The 20,365-nt window shown below is 42.3% G+C and overlaps 1 protein-coding gene across 3 annotated transcripts; it reads right to left on the reverse strand.

Moving 5' to 3' along the window:
* Positions 1-2,486: 2,486 nt before the first annotated feature.
* Positions 2,487-19,994, reverse strand: sfpq (splicing factor proline/glutamine-rich). 3 transcript variants are annotated; one of them, XR_011077427.1, is made up of 12 exons: positions 19,175-19,994; positions 18,359-18,547; positions 17,884-18,185; positions 17,698-17,793; positions 17,135-17,331; positions 16,897-16,981; positions 16,644-16,758; positions 16,475-16,520; positions 15,968-16,065; positions 2,966-3,014; positions 2,750-2,826; positions 2,487-2,587 (listed from the first exon to the last, which is right to left on the reverse strand). XR_011077427.1 is itself a non-coding variant. In XM_068575633.1 (10 exons), the coding sequence occupies exons 1-10, from the start codon at positions 19,856-19,858 to the stop codon at positions 13,207-13,209; spliced, it is 1,923 nt and encodes a 640-aa protein (XP_068431734.1). In that variant the 5' UTR covers positions 19,859-19,994; the 3' UTR covers positions 12,840-13,206. The 3 variants fall into 3 exon arrangements, 1 of the variants encoding a protein (XP_068431734.1); XR_011077428.1 differs by having other exon boundaries at positions 2,489-2,587; positions 2,706-2,826; XM_068575633.1 differs by lacking the exons at positions 2,487-2,587; positions 2,750-2,826; positions 2,966-3,014 and adding an exon at positions 12,840-13,317.
* Between the last annotated feature and the right edge of the window lie 371 nt (positions 19,995-20,365).

Raw genomic sequence — 20,365 nt, forward strand, 5'->3', positions numbered from 1 at the left:
ATAGGATGTTCTCGTCTGGGGTGAGGAGAGACGGCTCACTGAGGCTGGAGAGACAGTGATGCAGGTTTTTAAGGGATATACGCTGATAACAACAAGCTCTGTAGGGCTGTAATTTCACCTAGCAGCGCTTTCAAGATATGCAGGATTTTTTTAAAACAATAAATATGGACTTCATCTCACCCAATCACAAGGAGGACTTTTTACATGGGCGCCATCTTGGTTGAGCAGGTTAGCCGCTATTTACTAATTAGCACTTACCACAAAGTACAGCACAGTGCAAAGGGTCAATGGAAATGTAGCTTTGCAGGTATTTAATCATAAACCAAAATATTTCAATAAGTTATATTTTTTTACCTGATGAAAAAGAAAGATCACCATGAATGTCTAAACTGAAATTTTAACGTTTTTCTACTCAATAACTGTCAAGTCGTTTCCCTGAAAATGGAAGACAACCTCTTTGTGGCGTTGGAGGAAAAAGTCTGGGGATCATCAGTCAGAGAGATTCAACAGAGATGACTCATTCAATAGTTTTGTCTTCCTCTGATGGTTATTCAAAACCTGTGTGTGTGTGTTGGTCTCTGCGACTCTCTCGGGTTTCTCTCCCCCTCCTGAGTGAAGCCAGTGTGGGTGCTGCATCAAGGCGGTGGATCGGCTTCCACACCCGAGATTTATGACACACCGGTTGGTCGCCGGCCTTCTGTGCTCAAAGCAAACCAGCCGGGGGGGGGGGGTTGAAGTGTTACGCTATCAAATTGGGACGGACCAGAGAGGAAACAATTACACTGTAATTCCAGTCAAGCGTTGAACCTTTTGAAAGGCACTTCTGATGAAATGAACAGAGAGACGGCGGACGACGGCCCAGCGGAGATGACATACAGGCGATTAATCACACTCGCAGGAGGCCGGTGGTCCGGCCCCTGGGGGGCCTTTTATCGGGAACACACCGACGTGACTCAGACCCAGTGGCGAGGCCGTGGATTAAACAAAAAGTTCAGCGACGCAGTTGTAAAGTTGTAAAAATCGCCCCGCCACCGGTCCTCCAGCTATTCTGATGTGCAGCTCACCTGAGACGAGCCATGCTGCTGCGCCTGCGAGGCCCCTTTGCTGTGGCCACCAGCGAGGGCAGCCTCACAGGGGTCCTGGTCCGGGTCCCCCCGGCTCCTCCTGCTGAGGGTGGAGGGTGCACAGAGCTGGGGAGCAGGTAGGTCTGGACCGAAGCCCTACCATGCCACCGTCCACTGGTGTCCAAGCCCAGGCCCAGCACGGCCGGCGGGGTCGCCGCTCCAGCGGTGCCACTCATCGGGTTCGGACTTTGTGTGTCACACCTGTGGGGCGGCGTGGAGGTGGAGAAGTTACCTGAAAATGTCCTCAGACAGGTGAACGAGCAACTGGTTTGTCCCGCCACACATGGACCCCGACAGAGTGGAGAAGATCTGGATCGAGCCTGCAGGACATGTGCGGGGGGTGGAATGGTGAGGGGATTATACCGCTGCACCTGTGGGCCTCTGACGCCATCAATGATGCATGGCCGTTAATAATGCACGGCTGGACCTGGTCAGGTGGACACCGCCTACTTTGTCTCTCCCGCCTCAGGTCAGCTTACAGCCGGAGGAGCAGGTGGTGAACAGGGAATGCAGATGTGATGAACTTCTAAATAAATACTATATTATATATTTTAGTACAATCTGGGTTCCTTTTGGGGGACAGTGTGGAACCAATCGGTTTGCTTTATGGTTGCGTCGACTAACAGCACATAATTACTTCAATTGTGCAGAATATCAGCTTTTTAGTACTGTACACTTTTAAGTCACATCGACCTTTATGATGCCCTCACAGGAGAGACAACTTTAAGGGCCCCTTCGTAACTTACTAGTTTGACTCTTTTAAAGTAGATGTGTGTTAACATATTAGAACGCTTCCGTGATAAACTCGTAATCATAAGACAAAAGTATTTTTTTCTGTCCAACAAAAGCAAGATTTGTAAGTAACCGTTTATTCCACCCGTATACCTTTAAAAACAGACAAACAGTTTACAGAGCGTCAGCAACCGAGAGCAGCTCCGGTCAGACGACACCACGCTGGCCCACATCGGGCCTCCTTCAGTCGGGCTGCTACGTATCGCCTTCCTCCCTCCGGGGCTGGACCTCCTCCAGGGTTGACAGCCAAAACCTACGAGTGTGACCTGGCAGCAGAAACATTGCACCTCTACCCTAAACTGTATCTGGACTAGTTTCAGAGCGGAGCACTGAGGCAAGTCAGCGGCTGGGGAGGTTTTTTTTAGTATGAAAAGCATCAGGATGTCTTGATCAAGTTACCTGGTCCTCAAGTTTTATTTAATTCTCCACATGTTACAACATTTAACCAATTATATAAAATGCTTTGAAGTGTTGTTCTATTTTGATCTTACAAACTCCTCAATGCAATGACAGATATTAAAAAAAAAAACTCTTGGAAGAAATACAAAAAAAGATCAGTTTTATTTATATATAATTTATTATTTTAAACAAAACAGTGCATCCCTCCTTCCGCATGCTGTTTGTCCTCCTGCTGGACGCCACCTGGTACTGCGTCTCCACCACATGCAGCGCTGTGAGGGAGAAGCAGGGAAAAAAAACACATTACTAAAATAGGATCACGGATGGCGCGGCGTTAAATACAACATGCATCATATTTCTTTGATGAAATTCAAAGCGTTGCATTCATACATTTCACTTTCATGTCTGGATAATAAACCGTGGAGGGAACTAACATGGACGTCCACGGCATCGTCGCAGTCGATGAGTCTCCTGCAGCTCTGGCACTTTTATCAGAAAGTCTTCATTTTACCTGCAAAACAGAAGGAAACCAAATACACGTTATTAAACTGTCAACGTGGAATTGTATTGTGGGTAACGTGGGACACAGGTGCGCCAAAGTGAACCTGAAGCCCCACGCGTACATTTCTACAAGCCACTTTGGTTCTTACCCGGGTTCAGCGGCGAGGATTCTCAGCCTCCTGCGGCGGGTCGAGGCTCCTGTGTGCGAGAGACAAACAATGAGAGTCTGGCAGTGAGCTGGTCAGCAGCTCTCTACCGTTACTTTGGTTATATACACACACATACAGTTACTATTTTGAGGTTACCACCTTAAAAAAAAAAAGACTATGCATGGTGTGTGTGCAGTGATTGATTATTAACAAAACAAAACGCATGTTTGAACTGGAAATACAGGTCATGATGTTATAATGCCAACATGCATTACAATGTAAATGTGAGTACAAATATGTTGTGCATGTGATCATGTACAAACTGCAGCGTTTTGTTTTTTTAGAGCGGCGTCTCAGCACCCTGAAGTACATTGGAGACGAGACAAAACACGTTCGGGCCACTTGCAAACCTCGGGGAGGGTAATTCGGTTACAAAGCCACTGAAGCTGGACTTCGCACTGACACATCAGGGCTGTTGCTGCAAAAAGAAATATAAATATATATATATAGAGCCCGACCAGAGAGGAACCATGAAGCTTGTAGAGAAGTAGACCTGGTCGATTTCGGTGTCGGTTGTGCAGACTTTGGGCTCGTGCCCTTTTTAGACGATGGCCACCAAGAGGCCAGAAGGGTTGTTCTGGCATCACACTCGGAGGAGGCGGGACAGAGCGAGAACGTCACTGCGGCCCAATCGGGACCAAAGGACGTGGTTTGAAAATGGATCACAGTGCAGACAGACGGACACATCTCGATATGCCTCCAGGGCTGGACTCGGCGGCATCGGGTTCCCTCTCGATCGAGGAGAACCGCCGCAGGGAAACTCCTACGTACGAGGTGGACCAAAAGGAAAAAAAAATGCCACAGTGGTGATGTGCTGCGTTTTCACATTGACTAGCGGGACAGACCGTTCAGGTTCAAAGAGGAAGAGAGTAAATATGAGCAGCGAGAGGTACTGAGAGGAGGAGAGGAAAGCAAAGGAGTTAAGAGTCCGGCACCGATGCAAAATGTTCTCACACTCAAACTACACGTCTCCTTTTTCCTCCTTTCTTTCCAGAGGATGTGAAACAACCAGCACCTATAAAGGGCAAGGTAACTCTGCTGTGTCTGCTCTACAAACTACTACCAGCATTTAGAGCAAGAGTTTTCAAAGTCTATTCACTGTGGTGCTCTACCCAAAGGGAATTATTACAGTATGCTAGAAGGACGTTGCCCAGTTGAGGCCTTTACACAACAGGATGGATAACCGACACAAACGAAAAAGCATAAAGAATTATCCTGTGGTAAACAGAGCAGTCTATGTCGAGGGCTTTTATTGTGAAAGGTAAGAATGGAAGTAGTGGATCTAGGCTGGGCTACGCTGCCTTTGGCAAATTAAAAAAAAAAAAGGAGTAATATTCACATTCTACATAAAGCTAACATTTGTAAAGGTCTTTCTTTATACAGTAAAACAAAAAAAAAGTTCCATTTTCCCCTTGAATATTTTTCTGTGTCACTGCTTCTATGAGGGAAGATCGTTTGAGCGAAGAACCACAGTTCCCATGAGGCTTTGGTGGATTAAAGACAATGTTGAGCTTCAGGATGCAGGCAGCCACTCGAGCCCTCGCTCACATTTCGGATAGTTGGCACCAGTAAGCAGCTCCGGTTTTACCCCTATTTGTGGAAACCATCACTGAATCACAAGGAGACTGAAGAAAACTTGAAAATGTGATCACTCAGGAGAGTTGTGGAGTCCTCAGGTGCAAGTTTTACTGCGATTTCTAAACTCATTAATGGAGAGTAAATGGTGACATCAAAGGAGATACATTTTGGAAATGGATCTAAACAAATAAATCACGTCTGAACAAGTGTGACTTACTAAAATAACAACTTTACGTTTACGTTGAATGTTCCTCGTCATGTGGGTGAATATAAATATTTTTTCAAGAGGAATTAAAAAAAAAAAAAGTCGATACCAACTCCACAAACTCAGTAAGTCGCAATGGAGCCGTGGATTTACACAAACAGGACGTCCGATACGAGGAATTATATTTTCTACAATCCCACCCAGAGAGCAACCCGAGCAGTACGAGACCGCTTCACTTGAATGCTGCAAAGACGTCCCAACCCAGTACCACAGCATGTTGGTGCCAATAGTTTCAAACATGTCACAGAGTCACCGGGGTCCACGCCCCTGTGCTAACTTTAAATAGTTTAAATAAATATACTTTACTTAAAAAAAGCTATACTGTTTCCGGAAAGACAAAAAGCTATTTGAGGTAGTTGAAGTCGTCAAAATGTATTGGAGCAAAAATAATTGATGTGCACTTTTTTAGGGAAACACTGTCATTAGTGGAAAATGCCAGCTACGAATTGGGCTTTTTGTGTTTGACACTTTTCTGCTCTTCGTTGCACACAACCTGCCTATTACCAAAGATAATCACCGTTTAAACAAAGTACACAAAAGATTCTGCAAAAATCCCCAAAGAAAACCAACTGAAGTGAAGAGAACCAGAGTATTTTTGCACAGCTGTAGAGGATTTAAGCTTCCCAATGCTTTAAAAAATGACTTAATTACGTTTTCCATCCAGCTTGAACGTCTAGGGTTCCAGAAAATGACAGCAGCACTGCGTCCCACAACACTCTGGTTACAAACTGCGGTGTTCAAGCAGTGACCCGGCCGTCCATACATGGTACCCGCATGCATACAGAGAAGCCAAAGTACTACAACCACACACACGCACACTGCACGGGCTGTAACGCGTCGCCACATTCCCCACACGGAGGTTTGAAGAACAGGAATCTGCACTGTGATGCCATTCTTTGCAAGTGTGATGCCAGAAGCCCTGTGGAGCGCCACTGTAGAGCAGTGACGCGGTGCAAGAGAGGACAGAGAGAAGAGTTAAGTCATGGGAGAGAAGAACTGTGCATCTTGTAAAATAAACATGGATGGGACACTTACCTTGCTCGTGTCAGTGGATCTGTGTAAGCATACCTCTCTGGCTGCAGTGCAAACAAGTCCGGGCTTTACTGTCCACTGACTTCTGCAGAACTACTCATCGCCAATGTAACCCAACTGCAGAGAAGAGCCTCTATTGTGGCCTGGGGCAGCCCGTCTTTGACAACCTGGCTGACAGCAGCTAACGCACCCTCTCATTTAGCCAAAGGACAAGAAACGCACACACACAAACACACAGGCACAACACCTCATCCTCTCTTCCGCCGGTTAGGGCGCATGGGCCTTCCTGACTCAGGCAGGTTGGTGAATAGAAGGTCGGTCAGGTCTACTAGTGCAGTCTTCAGGGACTTTCCACAAAGAGAATCATAAGTGGTGAGGCCTTAACAAATCTGGACTAGGAAGCTCTCTTCAGGCATGATGTGTCAAAGCTTTGGTATCAATTAGTACCCCTAAGACACGAGGTCAAAATGAGTTGCAATAGGGGAAACCCCTGATCCTTTACCGTTGACTATGAAGTTCTTGTATTAAAAAAAGGAATTGTCAATGCTTTGCTGTAATTCTGCGGTTCTGAACCTCTGATATAGTTGCTGTGTAGTCTGTTAAGTGTTCGACTCGGCCTTTCAATAAACCTCCACAAAGAACTTTGTAAGTAAACTCGATAGTGAATAAATAAAGTTTAGTCATACAATTCAATCAAATGGGCCACAATGGGTCCCTGTTCTGGACTACTGGCTTTGTTGCCACCTTTTAAACATTACGACTCCGGACTCGTCTTTAACAATGTTTTGGTGGCCACTTTAGCTCCAAAAAAGTCAAAATGTATTGGCAATGAGGAAAATCAGTTCTGAACCTCTTCAAAATGAATCACGGCCAATTCTTTTCAGGTGTGCTTGGCACCACCCGAGTACAAGTCTTGAGTCGCAGCTCGTCTTTAACAACGTCTGCGTCAAAGCTTTGGTTACCATTTTCACTTAAAACAAGAGTCAAAATGTGTTGGCAATTTCTCTGCTAAATAGAAGTGTCACATTGTTTTAGCCATGGTGGGACACAAACCTGTTCCAATATGTAATATAGCAACTGAGTAGTTTGTTAAATGTGCTTACGGCCTTTTTTTTAAAACAAATCTTAATAAGGAACTTAACTGAAGAAAAAAATAAGACAGTGTTAAAAGTTTGATTTCCATTTTTAACTCTTGTAACTCCAGTTTTGTGCAAGTGGGCAACTTCACAAGCGACATACAGTCCACGCTACAAAGCCGCCTCCTATTGTGCCGTTTGGTCCACAAGAGTGAGTGCATTTCAATAAGACAAGCGAAGACGCTACAGACTTTGAATTTCTTGTTTTGGAACGTTCCTTCTCATAGTCCAACACCTTTAAAGATGGCCAAACCTGTTAAAGAAAAACAAATTGTACAGAACACACAGACATAACATTACAAGTTTTAAAAGTTACACTTCGGTCAGGGGCTTTTGTTGCGTTTAATTCTCCTTGTGAATCTTCATGAGGAATGAAGCAGCGAAAACTTAAGCTTGGCAAATCTGTCTTTATATGTTCTTAAAATGATTTAACCATGATTTCAGTTGGATTCATGATTTCAGGAGCAAATAAATATGCATCTAGCCATCCTGCAATAATCCTAAAGGGTGAATTTGGGAAGGTGAATACAAAAAACTGGCTTAATGTTGGATTATTATTCGGTACATAGTCGATGCGAAAATTCAGAAAACGAGAGTACTTTTTTTCCTACAGTACCAGAGGTACTCAAGTCCGGGCTCAAGACTAATAGCATCCCAGAGACGATAGAAAATGTCTGTGAAAATGCTACATTGTAAACACAGCCGCTAGCTAACGTTAAGTTTGAGCCGCTTGGCTAAGCTACTGAGCTAACAGCTAGCGTACAGAGGCTGCACCGAGTTACGTCTTGATGCGCTCAGTTTCAATGACGTGCAAATCAGTAAAATGGGTATTAAGCAATGGTTTATTATAACGCTGTGTTCATATGTAAAATCTTGTAACATTTTGGTTTTAACGAGAAACTTAAAGATCAAGTGGAATTTTAAATTAATTTAAGAAAAAAAAAGTATCTCAACATCACTAGTCAAAACTTATTTATGAATAAATTTCTTCTGAAAATCTGATTTAACCAACGAATACCATTCTGGTGTTGAACCAAGCGGCTCTTCCAGTCGCACAACAGAAGTGCAATGATGCAACTACAGCATGCCTTCACAAATATCTGATCAATTGATGACTGCAGTGTACTCAAAAAGGTTGTCGGCGTTTGCCGAGGCCAACCACTTTCAGATGAGTAAATACGCAAGTAAGCAAAAGTAAGTTGACAAAAGTTCAGGTCCATTAACTGAGGTGATAATTTCATTGAAATTTTAGGGATCTCCCATTTTAGACATTAATGAGTAGGCTACACTTAAGTATCTGGAACTGTTTTTTAAAAAATCCATTAAGGTTGCAATTTAGTCACGTTCATGTCTTCCAAAAAGAGTACGAGGAAGAACATTTTTCCCGAGAGCAATGCCACAAAGCTAGATCAGCATCATTCCCGAGTCCACGCTAAACAGCCACAAATTCCTCCACAGTCCACAATCTTTAAAGCCGGTCAAACCTGTTAAAGAAAAAAATGTACATAACACAAACACACGCATCATTACAGATGAACACTTCTCCATGACATCCAATACTATTACCACGTATCTGTAGGTCTTTTTCGCAGCCATTGCAGATGTGTTTTTCAGGGTTCTCGGATGCCACATGAAGGAGGTGGATTTACTTACGATACTTTCTATAACAAAGCAAAAATGTGAAGGACACAAAGTAGCCAAAAATAAGGAATATTTATTGTCCTATGGGAAAAATAGAAGTGTGGAAGCCCTGAACGGTCTCTGGGAAAAAGGATTTGGGCATTTTGATGGGGAGAAAAATAAAAAAGGGACTAAAATGTGTAGTAATTTGAAGACATGAGTGATAAAAAGTAACATTCTGCATTATTACTAATGGACCTGAGCAGGTTACAAACACACAGCTACGAGCGCTGTGACGTGCTGGAAATGTAGGTGGGATGACGGCCGCAGTAATGATAGGGCAGCAAAATATTGTCAGGAACTGTAATGCCCTCTGAACGCCTGCTATTCAGCATTGACTCACTGAAATAGGAAAAGGTTCCTATGCATTCAATAATATCATATTGGAATAGTAAAAAACCTGAATACTGGGGATGTTTGTTGCTGTTAAAGTGGAAAAGGGTACACTGAATCATAAGTATGATCAGGACCAAGTCTTCCTCTGTACTGAGGACCAAATGTGTGTTATTTAATACATATACATTTTTATTTAATGTATTTGTACAAAACATTATTGAACGTTTTATTTGGGCTAACAGGGTAGAGCGGGGCAATGAGAAGGGATACGATATGCAAAAGCAAGAATGATTTCATACTGTTATATTTGTAGTTATTGTGCAGGTACATTATCATAATGTGCACAAGAGGCACGCTACAAGTTGCGTTTCTTGATGTCTTGCATATTTTGTTTTGGAAGCTATTGGACAAAAGAGAAGACCATTGGACGCATTGTTGTCATCCAGTTATCGGTCCACATGTTCTCCACAGACAGAAGATGGACACATGTACGAGCAGTGTACAAGTGGCTCCACTTATTGTTCTTGCTGGCCTCCAAAATGTCAGCGTTCTAAGAGAAACAGCAGACTCGCTGCTTTGTTTAACTACATGTAAACACATCTTTAACAGCCCATCGGATTTCCATGGAGCTAGTGACAAAAAAAACATCCACAGAAATGAAATGGGAGTAGAACGGATTCAAAAGAAAAAACGGTGATTAATGGACTGCTAATTAACACGCTAATTTCCCCACGTTTTAATGCTACACCGGTTACAGAAACCCAGCTACTCTGGCGATAGCAATATGCCCTAGTAGATAATCATTAGTTTAAAAAAAAAAAAAAAAAAGTGGTGTTTAATTGCTACGCTTCAGTTAGCCAACTTCAACGATGCACATAAATAGCTGCCGCTCTGATCATCTAGTTACATTGATTTTAATGGTAATGTCCGTTCTACTCCCATTTCTTTGGCTTCATCTTCTCCATTTAAAAAACAAAAATAAAGCAGTCAAGTGAACCCATTCACTGAAATGAGCTAAATCTGCAAAGTTGACATTAATACAGGAATACTTACTCTCACTTTCACAGCCCATCCCATCTTCTCCTACCACACAACTCTGAGAAAAGCTTGCAGAGGAAAGAGAGTGTCCATTTGAAGCCAAAGTCAGAAAACCTCAGAGGATTTACTGGCATGATTCATGGGGAGGGGCCAGATTGGGCAACAGAGTAAAAATATTAAATCTTTGATAATTTTATAACATGTTAAGAATTTCCATTTACTTTAAATATCAGGCATCAATTTACAGAGTTCAGTTATAATCTGTGATCCAACCAAACATCAATGAGAGGGGTAGTAGCCCATCATCAAAAGTCAAAACAAATATGGTAATTAAAATATCTCATTGCCTAATTCTTCTTTTATTGTTCCTCACTTTGTATCTTAGGCAAAGAGTAGGCATGACAGGTATAATAAGGGAGGAAATTGTATATTTTCTGCTAGTCTAAGGCCGCTTAATATAGCCACAGATGACGTTCATGCAACTACAGCTAACATGTTGTCTCCTGAAATGCAGGAAAGGGTGCTGTAATGGGCTCCTGTTGAATGCAACCTAATCAATGACAGAAGGCAGTGCGAGAACATCCAACTGAAGCGAGATTTGAGGACAATAAAATGAATGCACAGCGTCTCCCGGCTATACCCGAGTGACACAGTAAAGCTCGGCCATTACCATCAATTCACTAGAAAGAGCACTTCTTCCAGTCATGTCGGTTTGTGCATCCAGCCACATGAGGATGCATTTGTGGGACACAATTAATTAGGATTCAGTGTAAAACCAAACAAGCTTTTCAAACCAGTCACGATCAGTCTTCCTTTTATGAAATGGTGAAAAGGGAATTTACAAACTGGAGGATGTGAAGTAGTCAGCATGTCTTGTTAGTTGTTTTTTTTGTTTTTTTTAAAGAAAAAAATATGTGAATGTAGTACGAGCCACATCCATGCAGTTCACCTCAGGACCAACTTTGGATTTCTTGTCTTCTTACAGGTCCAGCGCAACGAACGCTTCGTCACAGTACAACTTGTGCAAGTGAGGGATTTACATCTTTTAACTTCGCTTGCTGGCCCATGATACTCAAATATCATGCTCTATTAAAACCATGGATGCATAAAGTCTTGATTCAAACAACGGAAAATCGTTGGTCACACTGCCTTTTCAGGGTTTAAATATGCACAGGTTGCAATTTTCATCTAGAGATTGAACACATTGGATACGTTACAGTTTCTGGTGGTTATGACTACAAAACTGACCACAATGCACGTTTGCAAACCCAACTGAGCCCTTTGCCACTCATGCGAAGGCACGTTTACTCTTGCCAACAAATAGTGCAACTAAAGTATGTTAATTCGGTTCAAATACAAGTTTGTCAATTGAGTAAAGACTTCATTTAAGATACGAGCTGTTATCAGTTGTACCCAAAATGAAGTCTTTAACTGAACTGAATATCACTACGTTTACATGCAGGTTTGGACAGGATCAATGACGCCATGTCCTTAATCCGTGAACAAGCGGGAGGAACAAAGTTGGCGGACTATCGGCATTGCTAAGCAGCAAGTCAACACTTGTCACGTTTTGGTTTTGCCACATCTCCGTGGGCACGAGAAAGATGTTGAAATAAACTGGTATCAAATATCTATTTGCAGAAATAATCCAGCTTGTATCGTTTGATTCTCGGCAAAGGAAAACAGCATCTTCCTCTCTGGTAAGTAGTTTTAGCATATAAATGTGGATGGGAGGTTGTTGAAAATTTTCTCTCTCCTTTTATTCATTTTTTAATTGAAGGGGGAAATAGCTTGACTACATTACACAGTACCTGGGTACAAACTAACTGCTTGCTGTCTAAACTGTAATTCCCTGAAGTACAGCTGCCAGAACACTTTGTATTACATGGCCCACATGTACAGGGTCAGTCTTTTGTACAGTCTCAGTTAAAAGCAGAAGTTAAGATTTAAAGCATAATGATGTCCTGTGACACATCATTGGTAATAAGAACACAGAGGACCAACAAAAGCCTCAATACTCAGGAGCTGAGTTGCGTTTTTAAAATGGTGATAATATATCTATTGATAAACGCAACAACCCATGCGTTACAAACAAGATGCTAGGAGAATTGGTGATTTACATTGTACTGCATGTAAAGGTAGTCAATACTCTCCAAACACGCACACAAGAAACACTAATGTGGACGTGTGTCACGGACAGACTGAATGACAAGACTGTGTCCACTTGGCCACCCACACACACACTTCTTAAAGGATCTATGCATTGTATGTCTGCCTTCCTGAAGCATTACTGTAAAAGCAGTTACTGAATGACAATAAATGAAAGTTGGTTAACAACTCTGTGCCAATTTTCATATTGAAGTGTCTGCACTATTTCCACTGTGCAGTGTTTGTGGAAAGAAATAGCAAAGTTGAGGATTAATAGATTTTCCTTGACTTCGTTACACACAAGCCACTCGATTACTTCTTGTTAAAAAACAAAGAAAAAACTAAATGTTAGTGAGAAACCCAACTGGGACTGTGTACGCTGGTCATCAGAATTTGATTGGGGAACGAGAGGACGGGGAAATGGTGCGTATAAAAAAAGTCTTTTACACATTGCAGAACGAAAGAAGTCAGGATTGCGGCAGCGAGAACACATAGACCCTTTAAGACCTAACGTGGCAGATGTATCCACATTTACAAACAGCCAAATGTTGGTATTTGGTTGCTTATACTGTACGTCTCGACTTTGGAATGAATGCTAACGTTTTGTCCTGATACAACCAATTGCTCTTTATTATAATACATGCTTACTCCAAAGGTATGGCACAAAACACAGCCATGGAAGGTAGAGAGAATTGTTACAGTTATCAGTTCACGGCGACTCACAGAGCATAATACATCTAGAAAAGAAAATTATACATGGATCAGAAATAACTAAAGATCCCATCTTTCCAAACTACTGACAATACAAAATAAAAAAAAGGGGAAAATATTGACTTCGTCATAAAATGAGTAAATCGTTAGGCTAAAACGTAGCAACAATTTAAACTTAAATACAAGAAATGCCTCTCAACATGTTTGTTGTGGAGAATTTGTACAAAATGGTGCTGCTGGGAGCATCAGGTTTTTTTTTAAAAGCGGGCTTTCTTAGCAGGACCATCAAACTCCTCGCGGACCCTGCCGAACCCGGGGTTACCAGGACCCATTCCCCTAGGACCGCCCTGGGCGAAGCGCTCGTTGCGCTGTGGGGGGGTGAATGTGCCAGGCAGGCAGATAGGAAGGAAGGGAGGTTACGGAACGGGTTCAGTGCAAAAGCACACAGTTCATGTCCAGGTGGAAGTGGATTAAAAAAAAAATTTCAAAAAAAAAAAAAAGGTACGGCAATAGAGGTGATTTCGTTTTATATTGTGAGATTTACAACACAACCAGCAGGAGACACATCCGGAGAAACCGTTCGTTCCAATATGAAGGTCCACAGGTGCCACAGGTTACATACGGAAAAGGAAGAGAGGGTAATGCTTTCGTTAGTCAGTGCCTACCTACTATGGTCTCTCCAGTGCATGCCAAGAATAGCCTCACTTTCTTAGTTTTTAGTTGGTATGTTTACCTCTTTAAGATCATTGCCTATAGCAACAGACAAACCTCTCAATGGAGGCATTTATGATATGAATATATTACATTTACATATATAAAAAACGGTATATTCTTCTTGACGGCATCTTTGTGTTTCCCTAGACCAAAAAGCTATGTAAATGATGTGCCATTGCAACAAATTCTGAATAAATTAAGTGAGTTTCAATATTTCTTGGGCAGAATTGATGGCGTTGCTCTACTGTGCAGCTATCACACCATCTCTCCTGGCACTGCATTCATAAAATGGAGGGAAAAAAACTGATGAATAAACTGAACTAATGATCCCAAATAGGACAAGAATCTAGAATGTACCAGGAATACATGTGTAGACTATAAATCGTCACAGTATAAAGTAAACATTGCACAACATTCAGCATGACCATGTCTCCAACAAGAAAGCATTTTTTTTGACCAAAAAGTACATTTGGTGCCAATCCAGACTCACTGTGAAACTATAACAGAGGGGAAGAGAGTGAAAGTCTAAAAAGAACAAAATCGCCAACAGGAGGCTGCTTTGATTTACAACACAAGACTACAGTGTGTAGTCAGTGGTAGTACAATATGGTTAGAACATATGAATATATATACACATATTAGAGCCGCACAATATATTATATATTTATTAGTCACCGCAGTGTCTGCTACATTTTAGAATTATGTTTCTTACAGAGACGCTTTCAATTAACTGGAAAAATACCGTATTTTTAAAATCCGGGTATAAAAAATAAATAAAATCACTACAGTGTAGTATTGTAATGATTAGAAAAGCAATACAGTATCTACATACAAACGCAAAGTATTGATAATTTATTGTAAATTCTATTAATATTGATTATAAATGTCACTTGTCTGTATGTTTTCTTTCTGGTGCGGTCATGGATAAAGTCTTTCTACATGACTAAACAGAGTATACTTAAATATTGGTGTATTTATCAAGTATTATCTGTATCAATACTCCACAAACATGATCGCATATTGTCCTTACATGGTGCACCCCTAATCTACATCAATCTGCTCCTTTTTTTTAACTGAGCTTTACGTTCAGATGAGATTGTAAAACTGCAGTGTGTCACGGTGCACACCCCAAGGATTGACAATAATGCATCGCCAACAAACTGGAATCTCAAAATATTTTCAGCTCATAAAAAAACAACCTTTTCAACAAAGACATTAGGGGAAAATGGTGCCATAAATTCAAAGCAAGACTAAATAAATAGGGCACGCCATTATTATTATTATTATTATTATGAGTTTGATTAGTCAAAAGTAAGGCGCACCATTTTTCAAATACAAACGTTGTATAATAATAGAACTTCCAACGCTTGATTAAAAAGTTAGATATTCTGGAAATGCTCTTCATTCATTTCACCTACAATGTTGACGCTCGTCACCTGTAATCCAGAATTCAACATAACATTGGTACTACAATTCTGCCATGGCACATAATAGCCCAGTGTTCACCAATATCATCCTAATCACAAGTGGTCACAATGCTACGCCTGCCCCCGTCAATTATTCCTGCTGTATTATAGAATTTAGAATATAATTTTCAAGATTGAAAGCTTGATGCCGTCAGCCTGCACTAAAAGCATTGTAAATGCTCGGTTACACAAAAAGGATGTTGAAAGGGTAAATGCTGCTGGCCAAGAAGATGAACTGCACCACTACTTCAGGACTGAAATTGGTTTGCAGCACAAGAGGATTTCACACTGCCACCCAAAAATACAACTTCCTTTCGTCTCATGACAGATGATCCATTGAACTGCTATAACGGTATGAAAGAAAAGGTTATGTAAAACTAGATGAGAACATCCTTACGTGGAAGAAAAAAAAACCCTCAAGAAAATGTGCCTGTCCAGCTCACGTGAGACAGGTCTTGCAATAGCAGTCCACTTCGCAAGCGGTGTGATAAAAGTGAGTCAAGCCACTGAAGTCTGTCTACAGCTGTCTGAGCAGTTTCTTATGGTTTAGTGCAGGTTGACGGTTTGGGAGCGATAACACTCAGCTAAAAAGGTAACTGAGGAGGCATGGCTTATCATTGAAAGAAACACTATAAAAAGCAGGCAGCACGTTTGTCACATTCAACAACCAGCAAGCCATCCGAAGACAGCTGGGAGCACAAATTATTCATCATTTCCTGTCCTGCTTGGCCAGCTGGCCTCAGTGTTAAAAGATCAGCTGGGGAGTCTCTCCAACAACAGGAAAGTCGAACGCAAACTACATCAACTACTGTTAGATCCAAATAGCGGGATACGTTACCATTTCGTTGCCCATCAGGCCTCCTGCGGCTGGTCCCATTCCCTTCTGCCCCTCAAAGCCCATGGGGAACTTCTGGTTGGCTCCACCGAAGGGCATTTCTGACAAACGCATTAGTAAGTCAAATACATGCAGAGCACTTTAAAATCGACGCAGTAGACAAACTTGTAATGCTAATATATAAAATATATGATGATTGGGATGTACAGATACAGATATCGGGCTAATACAGACTCAAATGAAGCGCTCTGGTCCGGTGAAAACAAGGTGGCTCCAATTAGTTATTTAAAAGTACACTGAACAATATTTTAACCAATTTGTTGCTGCATTAAAAAAGGAGGCTGACAATTTTCATTTACTTAAGTCACGCAACAGAGACTACTTGCTGTATGTAATGGTGCAGTCTAATATCAAAGTACTGCAAAAAAATAAAAATCCTAGCTAGTTTGTGGTACAGTTGAACTGAGAAAAATATTGGACCTCAAAATGAAAGACTGAAAAAGAACTTACCCATGCCCAAAGCGCCACCGGGATTCATTCTCATTTCTCTTTCACGCTGTAATAATAAATAAAAAAAGGACTGAGATTAGAAAATGTATATTAAACAATTGAAAGAAATATTGATCACTATCTTGATACACTGCCTGTTATGTGTATTTTGTGGTTCTGTCAGACTCACATCCATGTAGTTGTTGCCCATCCTGTAATTCTCCTCACGCTGGCGGCGCATCTGTTCCTCCATCTCCCTCTTGCGAATCATCTCTTCTTCCCGGCGGCGGCGCTCTTCCTCTTGTCTGTTTAACCAAACGCAAAACATTAATCATGTAATCACAGTTATTGATAAATAAATGGAAGTTTAGGGGTTTATAAGAGGATAACTGACCAACATCTGCCTCAATTGACAACCAAAAATAATTCTAATGGAGAAATACCTGATCTGCATCTCCTTCCTCTTCTGCATCTCTTGACTGTGCACCTCCTCCATGCGTCGCAGCTCCTCTTGTCTCCTCAGCAGATCTGAAAGGAAACCAACTCATTTAATTGTGGCTCTTGCACACCAAAACATCCTGTGAGTTACAGGATTTATCTTGCGCTAAATAACAAAAAGAAAATAATCTAATAGAAACAAGACTTTTTGGAGAAACCCAACAACAATACAACTAAACTTGCCTTGTCTGAGCAGGCTGGCCTGGTGCTCGTGGAACGCGTCCTCCATCTCACTCTCCAGCTTCTCGCGGGCCTCGCGCATGTTCTTCTCTACCTGCTGCCTCTGCTGCTTCTCCATGTCATCCAGGGACTTCCAGCGCTTAGAGTACTCGTATTCGAAGGTGCCGGGACGAGCAAACCGAGGCGGTTCCTCACGCTCGCTATGGACATGAGATACATATTGTTGGGTTAAGAGGATTGTATCCACACTATAGAACTGTGGAGTTTAGCCGTGTGATGGCAATACTAACTTCATAGGGTGCGCAACATGGATATTGGTGCTAATAGTCAGAAATAGGGATCAATATGCAGCAGGCAACATCCTTAATCTTCCTTGGCTAGGTTTACACAGGACATCTGCCACTCCACACCAATGATTGATTTTTAAAAGCTGCAATCCCTGAACCCCCCGCAATCCCTCCTACTCCCAATCACCATCTGCTGCTCACAAAACCATGACGTTTTTGACCAATTAAACAGCTGAACTCATCCCCACAAATGGATGGGGCAAACAGTGGTTAGCTTACGCTTGATATCTGGGGTTCTTCTGTGCAAGCTTTTCTGGAAGACCATCTTCATCATCAAACTGCTCCAGAGGCTCGACAACGACGGGCCGGGGTGACCTGGAAAAGTTGACACAAGCAACGGCGAATAAACAACAGATTCACCCTCACACTGCACACAGAGCTTTTATGAACTTCCATTTCACTTACGTGGTGAGCAAGAAGACACCCTCATTGCACCGATCCAGGGCCTTTCGAGCCGCGGGTTTGGAGGCAAACTCAACAATGCCCTTGCCTGTGGAGCGGCCGCGGTCGTCTACGATGACGATGGACCTTTCAACCATTCCAAACTGTGAGAAAGCTTCTTCCAGGAGCTCGTTTGACACAAACGGAGACAGATTCTTCACAGACAAAGCGGCAGAGTGTGTAGCAAACCGGACACGCAGGGGTCTGCTTTTCATCGGTGTGTCGTCCAACTCAGCTTTTGCAATTTCTGCAAGTGCGCGAGACTCCTATAAGAAACCAGATGTTACTATTTTCAATCTCAAATCTTAAGCTGCATCCCTGCACGAATAGTAGTGCAACAACGGATGTCATGCGAGATCTCAAATTTCTGCACAGTATATCGTAACCTCAACAACATCAACTATGGAACTAGGGTATATTTAAGGATGTGATGTCTTACCAATCGGATGAAACCAAAGCCTTTGGTTTTGTTGATAAAGACCTCGCTGGGCTCTCCATATTTGGCGAACAGCTTCTTGAAATCGTCCTCAGTAATGTCGTTGGGCAGGTTACCGATGAACAGGCGACAGCGCTGGGTGTACGTCTTCTCGCCAGGTTTTAGCAGCATGGAGAGTGTTGCCTTAAACGCCTGTCGAATGACAAACGATACACAACGTCAAAACCCTATTAATTGTGCTCCAAACAATACATTCAAATTATACTGGCACGACGCAAATAAGTAAATTAAATAGCGTGGATAAAAAACGAGACTGAAACGCTATCTTATGCTCAACGATGAGCATTTCTTTGTTCGAGTCACGCAACATTCAAATATCCCTTCGCCCATCCCCCATTAAATGTATGTGCACAAAATAAGCCCGACCTATATTTTCAGATGTTAATTCTCGACAAACTAGTGTACACGACCTACGGCAAGAAAGCAGGAGAATTTGTTAAATATATATATATATTAAAAAAATACAAACATGTTCTTTGTTTTGTCTGTAAATACTTCATGCGAGACCAAACTGATGTTAGACAAGATGGCGGATAGCTCAAGCGAGGAAAAAAAAAATAGGGTATGCGCCATTACTTTCACCACTTGTGCCGCCATATGCAGCGGTCGAAACAGTTGAGCGAATGAAAGACAACTCCGCCCGCCCGGGACGCACTGTGGTACAAATCGAACGTCATGTTAGTTTTGAATAAGCTAACATGAGCTAACAACAGTGCGTGTCGACGCAATCCCAGGCAGAACAATACGAATAAAACAGACCTTTTCTTGGCTTCCATCGAAGATGGATGGATTCTTTGTCGTCATTTTTTCTGGCTCCTGCCTGGGCCTCATTGGCGGTGGCCCCATCCTCTGGCCTTGATAGGGGTTATTTCTCATGCCTTGGTGTGGCCCTGTCTTATGGCCTTGATGAGGGCCTGCCTTCTGGGCCTGTTGGGGGACTGACTTCGGGCTGGGCTGTGGAGGCGGCTTCTGCCCGTTAGCATTTCCTACCGGTGACTTAAGTTGCTGGTTCTGGTCCTTGTTCGGCTGGTTTGGTGGAGGGGAGGCCAAGATGGGTTTGGTCACGGGTGACTCAGTCTTCGGCGGAACCACAGGCGTTGTCGGTTTCGGCTGCTGGTCTGCCGCTGGAGTTACGGCTGCCGGTTTCTCCTGCTGCATCGGGCCTTTCATGGTGAGAGCCGGACCAGGAGTTGGCGGAGGAATAATTGGCAGCGACTGGTTGAGTTGTGGCTTCTGGGGAGTCTGTGGTCCTTGATTGAGTGGTCTGTTGAAGTTATTGTTTTGACCTCTCCGATTTTGGTTTTGATTCTGGAAAGGATGGTTTCTGAAATGAGGGTTTCCCATTAGCCCACCGCGCATCGGCCCGCCGGGCCCAATGCCCCCTCTCCGTTGCTGAAAATTATTCATCCCGAGTCCGCCGCGATTATTGTTAAATCTAGACATTAACTACAATATCAGCGAAAACTATTATTAAAATGCCCAAAACGTTATAAATTGCTGCGCAACAACGGTCTTCTGCCGATGGTTATATGTCGAGCTCTTCAAAATGGCGATTAACGACTGCGTTTAAATGAGCCCTTCTTTCTCCAGGAAAGTTGGCACCGCCCCGATCCGCTCATTGGTCGGCTGCTCAGGAGGAGGAGGAGTCACAGCGGCGTTCAGGGGCTTTAGGAGCCAGGACGTTTTGTGTGAGCTCACAATCAGGTCTCAATTAAGTTATTGAGGAAAATATAATGCTGTGAATTTAATTTCAGTGTACAAACATTACTGATATATATATATGTATATATATGTATATATATATATATATATATATATATATATATATATATATATATATATATATACTACTAATTTAAATATATTGTTAGTTATAATGTAAAATATGTGCTTGTATATGAGCAGTAATTCATCTAGATTCAAGATGCATTTTTTTTTAATTGAAACGAA

The sequence above is a fragment of the Clinocottus analis genome, unplaced genomic scaffold, assembly GCF_023055335.1.
Source record: "Clinocottus analis isolate CAN_PGR_092001 unplaced genomic scaffold, fCliAna1.0.p SCAF_14, whole genome shotgun sequence".
Classification (NCBI taxonomy): Eukaryota; Metazoa; Chordata; class Actinopteri; order Perciformes; family Cottidae; genus Clinocottus; species Clinocottus analis.